The sequence below is a fragment of the Propithecus coquereli genome, unplaced genomic scaffold (assembly GCF_000956105.1).
Source record: "Propithecus coquereli isolate 6110/MARCELLA unplaced genomic scaffold, Pcoq_1.0 Scaffold28, whole genome shotgun sequence".
In the NCBI taxonomy this organism is placed as follows: domain Eukaryota; kingdom Metazoa; phylum Chordata; class Mammalia; order Primates; family Indriidae; genus Propithecus; species Propithecus coquereli.
In genome coordinates, this window is record NW_012148396.1 from 9,107,475 (window position 1) to 9,120,832 (window position 13,358).

Below are 13,358 nucleotides of genomic sequence, written 5' to 3' on the forward strand. Positions count from 1 at the left end.
CTCAAGAAAGGGAGAAATTCTAGATCCATTTTAGTGAGTTGGTTTTCTGCTGTGGTATAGTCAAAGCAACTCTGAAACTTAGATGTATTACAGGATTGAGCATATAAGTAAATATGTTGACGTTGTGAGCCCAAGTTCTCAGTCTGGAAAAAAGGACACAAATATGGAATAGAGGAAGGCAAGAAAGAACCCTGTGGAGATGTGTTGGAATTGAAAGTATCAGTGTGAACTCAGGATGTATAAAACATGCATTTCTATTGTGTATATGCAGGTATATGTGCATGTGTCTATATACAGATGTATGTGTATAGACATACATGCACATGTACATTTACATGTATATGTACAGGAGTGCAGACTGTCCCTAACTTTGTCTACAGAAAGCACCCAGAAGCAAAGCCACTCTCTCAGCAATGAGCACACCTCATGCCCAGACTTGGAGCAAAGGTGTGAAATGATCCATGTGTGGAACAGATGTAGCCGGGCAAGGGTGGAAGCAGAGAAGCCAATTGTCTCTAGGCAAACATGCTGGTATGTGTTTCTTTTTAAAATAGCTAAAGCAATATGGCCAACTGTTAACATTTGTTAAATATGGATGGTGGATATGTGAGTGATTATTCTTCCCTGTAACATTTCTTGTGTTTAAAATATTCCATGATTTAGTTTTTAAAATTCTGACCATGATTTCTGGACTATCTCTATGTGGTACTTTTTATTTTATTCTTTTCTCTTCCTAATTTTTTATAATAAGCATATATTACTTTTAAAGCAGATAAAAACGAAAGCTAATTTTTAAGACCAAAAATATGTAAAAAAGAGCAGCAGGCATATGCCACTTTAGCCACTTTGGGGAAAATTCTCTAAACAAGTATTATTCCCTGTTTAGAACAAGAGACAAAGCCACTGGAAAGGCCTGATCCTCATGCCAACATGTCTTTGCACGGTAGGAGGAGGAGAAGTACTCATCCTGAGTGGGCCTCAAGACTGCAGTTAGCTTAACATTCAGCTCAGCTCCTAAGAGCTCAAACAGATTTTGGAAAACTATGCCACTTGCTGGAAGCCTATGCGGCATCTAAATAACTACCAAACAGTCTGCCTGGCGGACTACAGCTCAGCCTTACAGCCCCAGCTGAACTGTCGCGTCTGTCCCAGGATGCCTTCCCAGACTCTGCACGCACAGACAGATGTCCCTCACATCGGTCCTGTAACGCCTCCTGCACCCCCAACACAGCCCTGACCACAGGCAGAGCAAACACCAGAGCCTGTCCATCTCACTCCCCTCAGAGCCTTGCCCAGGGCCTGACACGTGGCATGGGCATTTGGCACAATACCTGTATGGAGAGCCTGCCTGTTACCCTGAACACCAGTCAAAAATCTCTAAAAGAAACCACCAACATGGCAGCACCATCCTTTGCATGTCGCTGAAAAGCGACATGGCAGTACCATGTAGGAATGCAGAGGAGACCGCAGGGATGGAATCCACACTGCTGTGGGGAAGGGTCTGCCCGGGAAACACAGAATTAACTTGGAAAGCCAGCACAAATCTCCTTCCCTCAGCTATGGGATCAGGTGAGGAGTACCAATGAAGGGGACTGCAAAGTGCATCTTTAACACCCTACACAAAGCACAGAAACAAAATATCAGGAGTTCAAACGAGAGAAACCTCAGAGTAGTAGTGCAGTAATTACTTTCTTATTCTACCACTTGTTCTTCCCTTGGGCCCTGATCACCTTATCATCTTGCAACAATAAAATAATTGTGATATTGAGTAGTTGGCAAAATGTAGACTTTGTAACTAGTACTAATCTCATATAAACTTCAAAATGATTATTTCAAATCTTACGTCCAATCAACTAAGCTCAGTGTGTGTTCAAATAGGAGGTTTCTTTGTTGATTCAAATATTTATTGAGTACCAAGCCCAAAGACAGAGCAATGACAAAACATGGTCTTCACTCACAGTAAGTTTATAATCTTTGGAAAAACAAATATAAAAACAGACACATGTCCTAAGATGTGTGCTTCAAATATTAAGTAAAAAACATATTTTAATGAGAAGTTGGTGCTTTAGCCCAAAAAGGTCAAATGACTGGTGATACATACCATATTTTCAACTCGAAGTTCAAATGGCATTGGGTTATATACCATCAGCTGAACTTCACAGACATCTCCTTGAACCCACTGGAAATCTAGAAAATACACACACACAGAAGATTCTATGTATTAGTTGGCATTTTTTCACTTTCCACAGGGTTTCAGATTATTCTTCCAGTAATTTATTTTTCCAACAAGGCATCAGGCACCATGACCACATTGAGAGGAACAATTCAAAGCTGGCTTTTCTGCCAGCTTCCTCTGAAACAAAGCAAAGCAGCTGTCACTGCCACTTTGATGCCATGTGAATGACGCTTCTCGCCGCCTTCTGCAGGCTGCATTCACGTCGGCATGCCAAGTGCAGTTTACAAAACCAAAATCAATCCAGACAGCACTGTTCTTGGTGTTGAGCTGTAAGGCACATCACGTTTCACTGGCCCAGAGGCTGGCAGGGGAGGAGGGCACTGGAGTCACCTGTGAGTGCCACAGAGCACGACTTCCCCTAGCCCCAAGACTGTGAGAGAAGAGAGTGGCTTCTCCTCCCAGCTCGCTCTCAGGCCAACTGCAATTCAGCACCTGTGGGAAGCCAGAATTCTGATGACCTCTGAGCCTTCCAGCCCTGGTGTGCATGCCCCAGTGTGTGTGCCCTGGGTAATCCCCTCCCACTGAGTGTGAGTATGGCAATTAGGTCATGTTATATAACAAAGGTGAAAGGATATACTTGTGTAATTGAGGTCCCCAACCAGTTGGCTTTGCGTTAAACTAAATGAAGATTGTCCTGGATGAGACTGTTCTATTCGGGGAGTCCTTACAGAAGACCATATCCTTCCTGAGAGGGCCACAGAGGGGACCATGTGGCAAGGACCAAGAGAGGCCTCTAGGAACTGAGAGCAGTGAACCACTAGCAAGAGAACAGGGACCTCGGTTATGCAACCACAAGGAAAAGAACAACCTGAGGATTCCTAAGAGCAGGACTTTCCTCAGCTGAGCCTCCAGATGAGAACACAGCCCCAGTTGACACCTGGATTTCAGCCTTGTGAATCCCTGAGCAGTGGACCTAGCTGAAACTCCTGACCCATACAGTGAGAAAATAAATTTGTGTTATTTTCAGCCACTAAGGTTTTGGTAATTCGTTACAAAGCAATAGAAGCTAATACAGCTCCCATACCCATTTCCATTGATCCTTCCTCCTTTGAAGATAAACCATTTGGCAAACCAGAAGTTATTTCAGAATCAATTAACAGGTGTTGGGCATGCCTTAGGTCCAAGGCACTTTCAAGCAGGTCATCTCTTTACTCTTCATAATTACTTCATTACATAGGTATTGTAAGCCCATTGTTACAAGACCTTGTTACACTCAAGGTCCACAAAGGTTGACAAATTTGCCTAGGAATCATACAGCCAGTGGTGCAACAGGGATTCAAGCCCAGGTCTTTGAACTTGAAGTGATATCTAGAACAGATACAGGTGGCTAAAAGGGTGGTGTAGGGCTTTTTCTAGAGTAGACACGGACATTTATTGACCAGAATTCTTCAACTTTCACTGAGCTTTCATAACCATGTTTTCAACTCAGAGCTTTTTCCAAACACTTTGCACCCTGCACAGAGATTAAGACTGGCTCCACCAAATCTATGACATACTACCCAAAGTTGGCATGTTGAAATGGCATGAACTAATAAAGAGACCACCATGTGAGTTAATTTACAAAGTGCTTGCCCAGCTATGTACTCATTTGAGCCTCTGGACAATGCAGTGAATAACCAAGGTCTACTTGGTCAGTAGAACAATTATTATTCTCATTCTAAAAAAGGAAAACGGCCCCTGAGAGGTTGAATTGCCTGCCCATCTTGTGGCCCTGATAAATGAGAGAGCTAGGATTCAACCCCAAGTCTGTCTGGCTCTAAAACCTATGCTCTTTGCACCCTACTGCTTCACCGCTTGGGGCTCTGGAAACTCAGGTCTTGTCCCTCCGTCACCCATCTCCACACCCACTGCCCCATCCCCAGCAGCTTCACCCAGCCTGCCCGGGTCTGCAGGTGGTCAAGCCCCAGCCTACTCTTCACCACAGACAAAAAAGCTCATTCTTTTTAAACAAGTTGCTATGCCTGGTAACTAAGGAATTGTTTTCTCTGTCATGGTCAAAAAATAATCATTTTTTAAAAATCATTTTCTGGGGTGCTGAAAGGAATAATTTCTACTTAGATGGTCCTTGTCTACTAAAAGGTAATTCTGAGATAAATTACTGATTATATGAAAAGTTATTTTTGCCTGAAGATGGAGATAATCCCCTTTCCAATCCTTAGTGTGTCACAGCACACAGTGATGCCCCTTCTTTGATACTTTTTCCCTGAAACAGTGGGAAGGACAGGAATTAGCAGCTATTAAACACCTCCTGTCTCAGGCCCTCCCCATCCCATCGGCACTGCATGCTGTGCATGTTGCTATCTGAGGACCCATGGCATCGGGCGGGTGCTTCTGTTGACAAGCTCATCTCTTTCTGACACTGTATGGACCACTTGGCAGGAAGCACTCCTGATTTACTGCTGCAGCCCCAGTACCTAGCACAGTGCACACAACTGCTACTGCAAACATGATCTGTATGGCTGCCAGGGACTTTAGAAACATCATCTCCTTGGATCCTCGAATGACCCTCCCGGTTGGCTTCCAATGTCCCCATTGTTCAGACAGCACAACTGCAGCCCAGAGAGGCATGATCAGTTGTCCTAGGTCACACAGTGGGAAGTGAGAGCTGCAAGGGCCAGGCTGCAGTCCAAGTCTATCTGACAGCCACGGCCTTTCCAAGCCACCACACTGCCTCCACCAACCTTGGCACTAAGCCTGGTAACACCACAAAGGCCTACTCACCCAACCATGCTCAAGCTCAGCATCTGTGTTGCAATCGTCTTTGCATAGCCTGTAGCTCAGACAATGGCCACGACAGCCAACACACAGACACAAAGACTAGTCAATTATTCCAAGTTAGAGTGGAAAATGGTCTCAAAAACTGCCCTCAAGGCTTTGCTCATCCTTAAAACTCTGTGCCCCCTACTGTGGTGATACCTCCACCAGTTATACACAAAGATTCATTTACAGAGATTATAAATTTAGGGTAAAGATATGTGATTCATCAAGCCTTCAGGCAGGTACTCACTGATCAGTATATATTGTCAAAAAGATATCAGAAGCCAGAGAATATAAATTATCTTTTCCTACCCATCGGTATGCAACAAATAATATGCATTCTGGCTGAACCTTCTGTTATATCTCAGGAAAAAAATCCTATGTCATCCACTGAATTTATCCTCAGCCAAGATGAGCAGGTACTTCTTACTATGGTGAAAAGCCATATTATAAAGGGAAAAATCCCTGAGCACTGACTCGTACAACCTGGGATGAAGACTGGGCCCCGCCACTTACTCACGAGCTCTCTGATCTAACGCAGGTAATTTATATTTATTTGTTCAGGCTCAATTTTTTCATCTGGAAATAGAGAATATAATAATGCCTGCAGCGTCAGCATCAAAGTTATGAAAATCACTAAATAGTGCCTGCTTAAGCCCTCTTCAGCAAATGCAGAGCATCATTTTCACAAAAAGAAGCTTTGATAATTCCTTAAGACGGAAAAGGAAAAACAGAGAGGCAGGCTGGCTCCACAGGCCTGCAATCCACACCGTCAACGGCACATGGCGCTCAGAGGCCCATGTCTCGTTTACTGCTCTGCTGTCACTGTCTTTGAATTCTTAGTAATTTTTGAACAAGGACCCCAAGTTTTCCTTTTGCACTGGGCCCCACACATTACATCACTGGTCCTCAGAAGAGAGGTCTCACGCCTCCAGTGCTCTAAATCACCTCCAGAAGTTTTTCTTCCTTTAAAGTTCTTTAAGGAGAAAGCTTACCACCAACCTTAATAAGACCCAAAAAAACCAGCCAGAGACCCTCAGAAAGTCCCAGAGAGAAGAGCCTCAGCACTTCTGTGACAGCTAGCCCAGGTCCACTGGGTAAAGAGGCGCTGGAGAGCAGCCTGCCTGCCGACTCAGAACGGGACCGTGTCTCCTGCCTCCAATGAGGTGAAAGGAGGAGTTCCGCAGGGGGCCGGGCAACGATGCCCCAAACACAGCAGGGACAGAACTGGTTTTACTCTCTCCTGCTCACTGGCATGTGTACCTGTGGAACACCATCTGGCTCTTCCTGGTTGCCCACGATGTCCACCCATCTCCTACACTTCCCGTCACCTCCACATATTCTCCAGAGCAGAGAAGCAGTGGTAGGGGAAACAAAGTTGGTACCTTTCAAAATCAGTATACTAAAAATGGAATTTCAAAGACTCATACCTACATACAACACATATACACAGATAATTGCAATAGGCTATATACTTAGGGCTCATGTTTTCAGAAATTTCCCAAAATTCAGTATTGGCTGCCATATTTTAAGGACATTACCCCATGTCTCTTCCTTTATTTTCTTGTTCTAATAATGAACAGCTAGAACAGTCAGAGCCACACCCTGGGGAGCCCATCCCACTCCCCGGAGGCAAGGCTGCTTCTGAGCCTCCAGATGCCTTCTCAGGGCCCTGCAGGGCCTGCTCCCAGTCTAACCAGTGTTTACTGTTTATGCAAGTACACAGGTACACCTGGCAACAGCGCTGCAGTTTTAGAGAACATTCATTTATGTTTTGTCTTGATATTCAGCTTCTCATGTGTTTGTGTCTTGTGTGCGTGAACTGAAGGGGAAACTGTGTCGAGGGTGGGGACTGTGTGATATAGTTAATTTAGGCCTCTGTCATATGTGCTATGCACATTAGAGAAAACCAGAGCGTACTAACAAGAATGGTATACTGGGCCTGAGAAGATGTGAGTTCAACATTTAGCTTTGCCACAAAATAGTTGAGTAATTTTTAGAAAGTCATTTCTTCATCTGCAAAAGGGAGTTAATTCCTCCAAAAATACTGGGAAAATTAAATGAGCCGATACGTGATAGCCTCTTATAAAGCACATTTTGAATAAAAGAAATGATACCATTTAAAAATGCACAAAGTCATTTTAGTACTCCTACCTCAGTTATGCCCTTTATCTAGTAAATGACTTTATCTCTTCCAAAACACCTTATTTTTAAGGTGTTCAGATAGTTTACAAATTTTTAATGAAGTTTATTATAAGACCCTTATAGAGGCTAAGAAATTTCAGTGCTAGTTAAGAAATGCTTATTAAGATAATGTACTATGCACAATGTTCATACTGTCCTTCCTGCCTTAAACTCACGGTGCCCTGCAAAGACCATGGAATTGTGTAGTGAGACCTAAGTTCTGTGAGTTCTTGGACAAGGCATTTAAACTTCCTGAATCTCACTTTCCTTATCTATAAAATGGGATTCATAATATCTACTCCATTCATTCTTTCTTTCATCATTGTTCTAGGCACTAGGGATATACCAGGGAGCAAGACAGAGTTCCTGGCCTCATAGTATATTGCAGGAGGGAAAACATAAACAGATAAACACAGATTGGAGTTGGAGAGAAGTGCTATGAAGAGGAAACGCAGGCAGTACAGCTAGAGGTGACGGGAGGAGTGGCCTGGAGGTACCAGGATCAGAGAATGTCCCTTTGAGCAGGAGACATATGAATAGAGCCAGTGACAGTGGGGGACAAGTTCCAGGCAGAAGGAAGAACAAGCACAAATGCCTGAGCCCAGAACAAGCTCGTTACATCCAAGGACCAGAAAGAAGTCATTAACTCGAGGAGCAGAGTGAGGGTGGCAGGAGATGAGAATGAAAAGTCAGGCAGAATGTGGATGGTGAGTGAGCAGGGACAGGTCAGGAGTGCCGCAGCCCATGATCCAGGGTGTAGGTGGTCTTGTACATGCAACAGGAAACCTGGAAAGAACAGCATCGTGGAAGAAGGAGTCAGAATGCCTTTTTCCTAAATTGAGGGTATAGAAATCAAAAGTAGAAATTAAGAAAGAAACAGAAGGAGAAGGAAGCACAGAATATCAAAAGCAGAGTGCAAGTTTTGCAGGTCTTCTACTTACCCTCCTAAGAGGGAATCAGCAATCATGAAGCAGGAGCCAGCTCTTTTTTTTTTTTCTACTAAGAAAGGTTTTATTTTTAAGACAAAACAAATAGCATTAACACATATCCAAATGCCAGTGCAAGAGTTCACTGAATTTTACAAGAGAGAAAATTACACTCAGACATCAACTAAAAACTGGAACTACTGAAGAATGACCACTGCTTGTGGTGACATGGGTACAACATGTGCTTGTCTAAGAAGTTGTTCTATGTTTGCATACACGTAGGAATATGTGACCAGAATGAAGCAATGCAAGGCAAATGGCAGGTGATCAAAGCTTTAAGACCCTCTTCTCCACTCTAATGTGCTCTTGTTTTGTTTTTGAGAATTAAAGTAATCAGCAGGTTACTTTACAAGGAACTTTAATATCAAAGAACACTTCCAAAAGTCTAAAATAGATTCAAGGTCACTACTAAAGTTATACAAGGAGGTCAGTGAGGGAAAAAGTTTGTGTTCTCAAAAGCCAGATTTCACACAGTGGCAGGCACTACATCTCATCACATGTGCTTGCGGTAGAAAAGACGCCGATCTCCATACAGGCTGGTCTTCATCATGCACAGGAACTCTTGCTCGTTGACCTCTCCATCTCCGTCTCAAGCAGCTTTGTCAATCATTTCCTGCAGCTCCTCATCAGTCAGGTTCTCACCCAACTCCTTGGCCACGCATTTCAGGTTTTTGAATGATATCTTCTCAGTTTCATCATCAAAGAGCTTGAAAGCTTTCAGGATTTCTTCTTTGGTATCTTTCTCAGACATCTTCTGAGTCATCACAGTCAAAAAGTCACTGAAATTCATTTTCCCTGTCCCTTCCTTATCAATTTCACTTACCATTTTCTTGATTTCTTCTTTCTTGGGGTCAAAGCCCAGGGCCCTCATTGCCACCTTAAGTTCCCTAACATCTATAGTCCCAGTTCTGTCAGCATCGAAGAGATCGAAAGGATTTCCTGTTTCTGCTCTTCAGTAAGCTCAGGCTTAGGACTCATCCATTTTTTTTGCCGGGCACTTGATGCCATGTTACCCTTCTTAAAGTTGGAGGCCATAAGCAATGGACTCTGCTGGCCGTTGTCACAGCAACTGATGTACACCAGGAGCCAGCCTCTTGACAGCCCTGGAGGTCTGTCACAGTGACAAGTAGGCATAATGGGCAGTGATCATCGATGACCAGCAATCACAATCCCAAATGCAAAGGGCCCCTGGGTTTGTCTTTGTGGCAGTGAGGAGGTGGGGGGCTCCGTGCCACAGCCAGGCTTCGGGAAGGACACCAAGGGACAGTGGCAGGTGGTGCACACGAGCCCTAGGCCTGCTGCAGGAAGGACATGAGCAAGTCAAGCTGGGAAGTGGCCAAGAGCTTTGACACAGAAAAGCACGGGAGAGATTTCCAAGAGCAAGTGCTCTACTCCCAATCTCTCCCATCACTCAGTGTGACCCCAGGATGGGCTATCCTGATTGGCAGCGTTCAAAAGTGAAAATAATAAAATGACCTCATCCACAGTCCATCCTGAACACAATTCAACCCTTAATCTTTCTCTGATGATTCAGAAGTCACTTCAGCACTTGGAAAAATCACTCTGATCTCCAATTATCACTTTTACGTAGTCCATAAAAGTCTCAGTTAACAGAAGTCTTTCTGGTTTCTAGAACTTCCACAAAATCACCTTTTATGAAATAGATTTTTAAATATCATATCTATGGGCAACCGTCTGACAAAGGCAGCAAAAGCCAAATAAAGTTATATGACAATGTATACGCACATGCACGTGTGCACACACACATGAATGAATTGGCCTGAGGTTCTGTTCTAAAAATCTAGGAAAACCATTGGAAATCAGGTGACAGAGCACAGTTAGAAACTCAGGATAAATGGTCCTACCTATTTTCTTGTTCCGCTCTTCTCCACGGTTGTGCGCGATAATTGGTGAATAGATGAAGGGACTCTTGGCCGACACGTTCTGACCCAGCAAGCTTTTCATTTTGTGTGGCCGCAGGCTGGCAGGAAGGTTCAACAGTTTCACACGCCTGTTGTTTCAAATGGAACACAAATACTTCAACTGCCTTGTTAGCTTGGTTTCAGGATAAACACTACCAAACATCATGTTAGAAAAATAGTAAATCAGTCAAAATAGAAGATAAACTGAGAGAAAGAAAAGCACTCACATTTAGCAGGACCAAGCAGAAGAATGCCGCATGCAGCAACTCAGGACTATCCCTGGGAGGGAACAACAATTCCCTAGTGTTCGGGGCCCTCTGTGGGCTCTGTGAATTGGGCCCCAGGAAAGTTTGAGTCAGAAGGGCCAGGTTGAAACCTCACTGCACTACTGACCACCTGTATGCCTTTGGGCAAGTGCCTCGCTTTCCCCAAGACTTAGGTGCCTTGTCTACAAAATTCAGATAGAGCCACCACCTCATGGGACGCCCCTGGAACAGTGCCCAGTGCTCTGCACAGGCTGGCTCTTCTGTCTCTGCCTCTCTCTGCCCTGACCGGCAGCCTGCCTGCTTGCAGCAAGTGGACGCCAGACCCTGACCCCTGAGATGAGAAGGCACCACATGAGACAGTTAACAGCACCTCAGCCTTAGTTACATGAGGGGCTGCTTCCCCAGCAGGATAATCTGTATCTTAAACTGCTTTCCCAGCTGTGGATGGCTGCTAATCTATGCTCATGCTCAAATTCCATCAGCCAGCATTTATTAAAAATGTACTAATCTGTGGAGCTTGAGCATATTCAGGCACCACGCTAGCCACTTCATATGTATCATCTCTATTAAACATCAAAACCGCCTTCTTAGTTTGGGTACTATTACGGTTGTCTCCATGTTATCAATAAGGAAACTAACACAAGAGGGATTAAGTATATTGTCCCAAATCCCATAGCTGGAAATTGATGACTACAGGAGACATTGTGCTCTCAAACCACATCACAGATCACTTAATCTGCCTAGACCTCAACTTTTTCACTTATGAAATAGGAAAAATGAGAGGTACTTGGTAATGTCATATGGATAGACATAGAACCTTTCCCTGGTTCTATGTTTCCAATGGGGGTGGGGGGCTGGGCATCCATTAGAGAAACAGTCCTAACCTCACTCGCCTTCCCTCGCTCCTCCTGAGGGAGGTGGTAAATTGGAAAGGGAACCAGGTAATGCACTTGCTCCTACGGCTTGCCTGCTTGCAGACAGCACATATTTTGTTCTGCTCTCTGCACACACTAAAAGGGGCCTCTCTCCATGGAAGAGGCCTCCAATACCCAGTGAGGCCAGGGACTACCAGGGATTAGGCTAAGTCCATCCAACTCAGGGGAGGACTCATAAGCCCTCTGGCAAGGTCAGACCCATGCTATTCACTGTATCTTCCATCGGCCTAAAACAGGTATTTCTTTCTGTTGATTTCAAACTTGGACAGAAAAGAGGGAGCGGCCTGAATTCCTTAGCAGTAAAGGAATATATGTCAAGTACATATACTAGCACCTAACACATAGTAGGTCAGCAAAAACTCTCTTCCCCTCCTTAAAACACTTACTTATGAACAAGAGAGCAGCATACCTGGTGAAAAGATTACACACTGGACTGGAGTGAAGAAACTAGGTTTTGGTGCCTGCTGTGAACATGCTGTTGCTAAACCCTGGATGGGGGTCAGGGAGTGGTTCACAGTTTCTTTCAGCCTAAGAGTTTACTCAGCTATAAAATGATTCTGCTCTCTTGGGACACAAATACCTTTATATTCCGATCAAAGTCACCACCTAAAATTAGATGTCATCTGTAATTTTAAAGGAATCATCTATGCAAGTAGAGAAATTCCAGATCACATAAATGGCTTCTAAAACATGTAAAAGAATTCTGAGGGGCACAGTCAGGCAGAAAAGTAACCCAACAAGTGGCCACAGCTTTCACTCATAACTCAAAATGTTGCATCAAATATCATTTTATAAAATGTGGCCTACAAAAAAACAATTGTTCAAGGCACCTGACCTAAAGGAAAGATAATTCATCTGGCATGAATTACTGCAGAACTAATAAGATTGTATTTGGCCTATGAAGCTGCCAACAATAAAGCAGAATTCCAGGGATAAGTGTCCAAGGCAAGGATTATTTTGACAGATTCCATTTGGAAACTGTTGACATTTTAAAAATCTGACTTTCCTCAGTATATTATAGCTAATTGGGACCATGCAAAACAACAGTGAAACACTAATTATGAAAGTGATATAAAACAAATTGGTTGAAAGGAATGACAAAGAAAAAAACAACTCACCTTTTGTTCCTTGGTTTTTAATCCTTCAACCTTATTTACACGGGAAACATAACTAAGAACACATCTGATATCTCTTAGCAGACGGGCACTGGGTAAAACTGGCCTTGTCTGCCTCGTATTTGAAACCGTGTGGAGGTCAGTTGTTCCAAGTCCTGGCATGACTGAAATAGCTGGAGAGGGCAAGCCACACAGGCTGGATGAGCAAGGTGGGCCCACCGCTCCTGCTCCTGAATGCTACTATACACCTCTTTTTGTCTCTAAACAGCTCTAGTTAAGAAACTCTTAGGGAGGTTATAGCTTGGCCACTATACCAAGTATGAGAGAAAGTACTGGACAGTGATATGAACCTAGTGGGATCATAGACAATGCGTCCTGATTGGTATCTGGGAGGCTCAAAAACTGCGCTGAATTTGGGCCCCTAAACCCCTTTTTGAATAAATGCCTCTAATCTTCCTCAACAGTATAATTAATTTAAAAGTTGAAACTTTAAAAACACCAAAGCCACTCAGAGCACCTCAAAGCTCACTCTGACTGGAAGGTTTTGATCTTTATCAATTTAAATACCTTCATCAAACTCTAGAGCTCTTTTCCAGGCTGAAAGTGCTCAATGTTAGTTTATTTAAAAAGACAATCAAGGGAGAGGGGAGGAGGGGGAGAGGCGAAAGCCTGCCTAACGGGGACAATGAACACTATTTGTGTGATTGGCACACTTCTGGCCCTGACTTAAGCATTACAAAGGCGATCCATGTAACCAAGAACATTTGTACCCTGTTAATATTTTGAAATCAAAAAAAAAAAAATCAGTGAATTACACTCCCCCATCATTGCCCCCAAATTAAAGACTCATTGGTTAACTGGAAATGGCACCTGAATTTCATTCCAATTTCTTCTTTAATAATCCATAAGTGGCCGGGCGCGGTGGCTCACGCCTGTAATCCTAGCTCTCTGGGAGGC

General features: G+C 43.7%; 1 protein-coding gene and 1 pseudogene across 3 annotated transcripts in view; both read right to left on the minus strand.

Moving 5' to 3' along the window:
* TRAPPC9 (trafficking protein particle complex 9) overlaps positions 1 to 13,358 on the minus strand; it is a 660,607-nt gene that overhangs the window by 536,208 nt on the left and 111,041 nt on the right. For all 3 annotated transcript variants that reach the window (XM_012648143.1, XM_012648141.1, XM_012648142.1), the window contains 2 exons: positions 10,029 to 10,174; positions 2,102 to 2,187 (listed from right to left, as the gene is read on the minus strand). In XM_012648143.1, coding sequence (XP_012503597.1) covers positions 2,102 to 2,187; positions 10,029 to 10,174 — 232 coding nt within the window. The remainder of the gene's footprint in view (positions 1 to 2,101; positions 2,188 to 10,028; positions 10,175 to 13,358) is intronic.
* On the minus strand, positions 8,753 to 9,198 carry LOC105813435 (annotated as a pseudogene).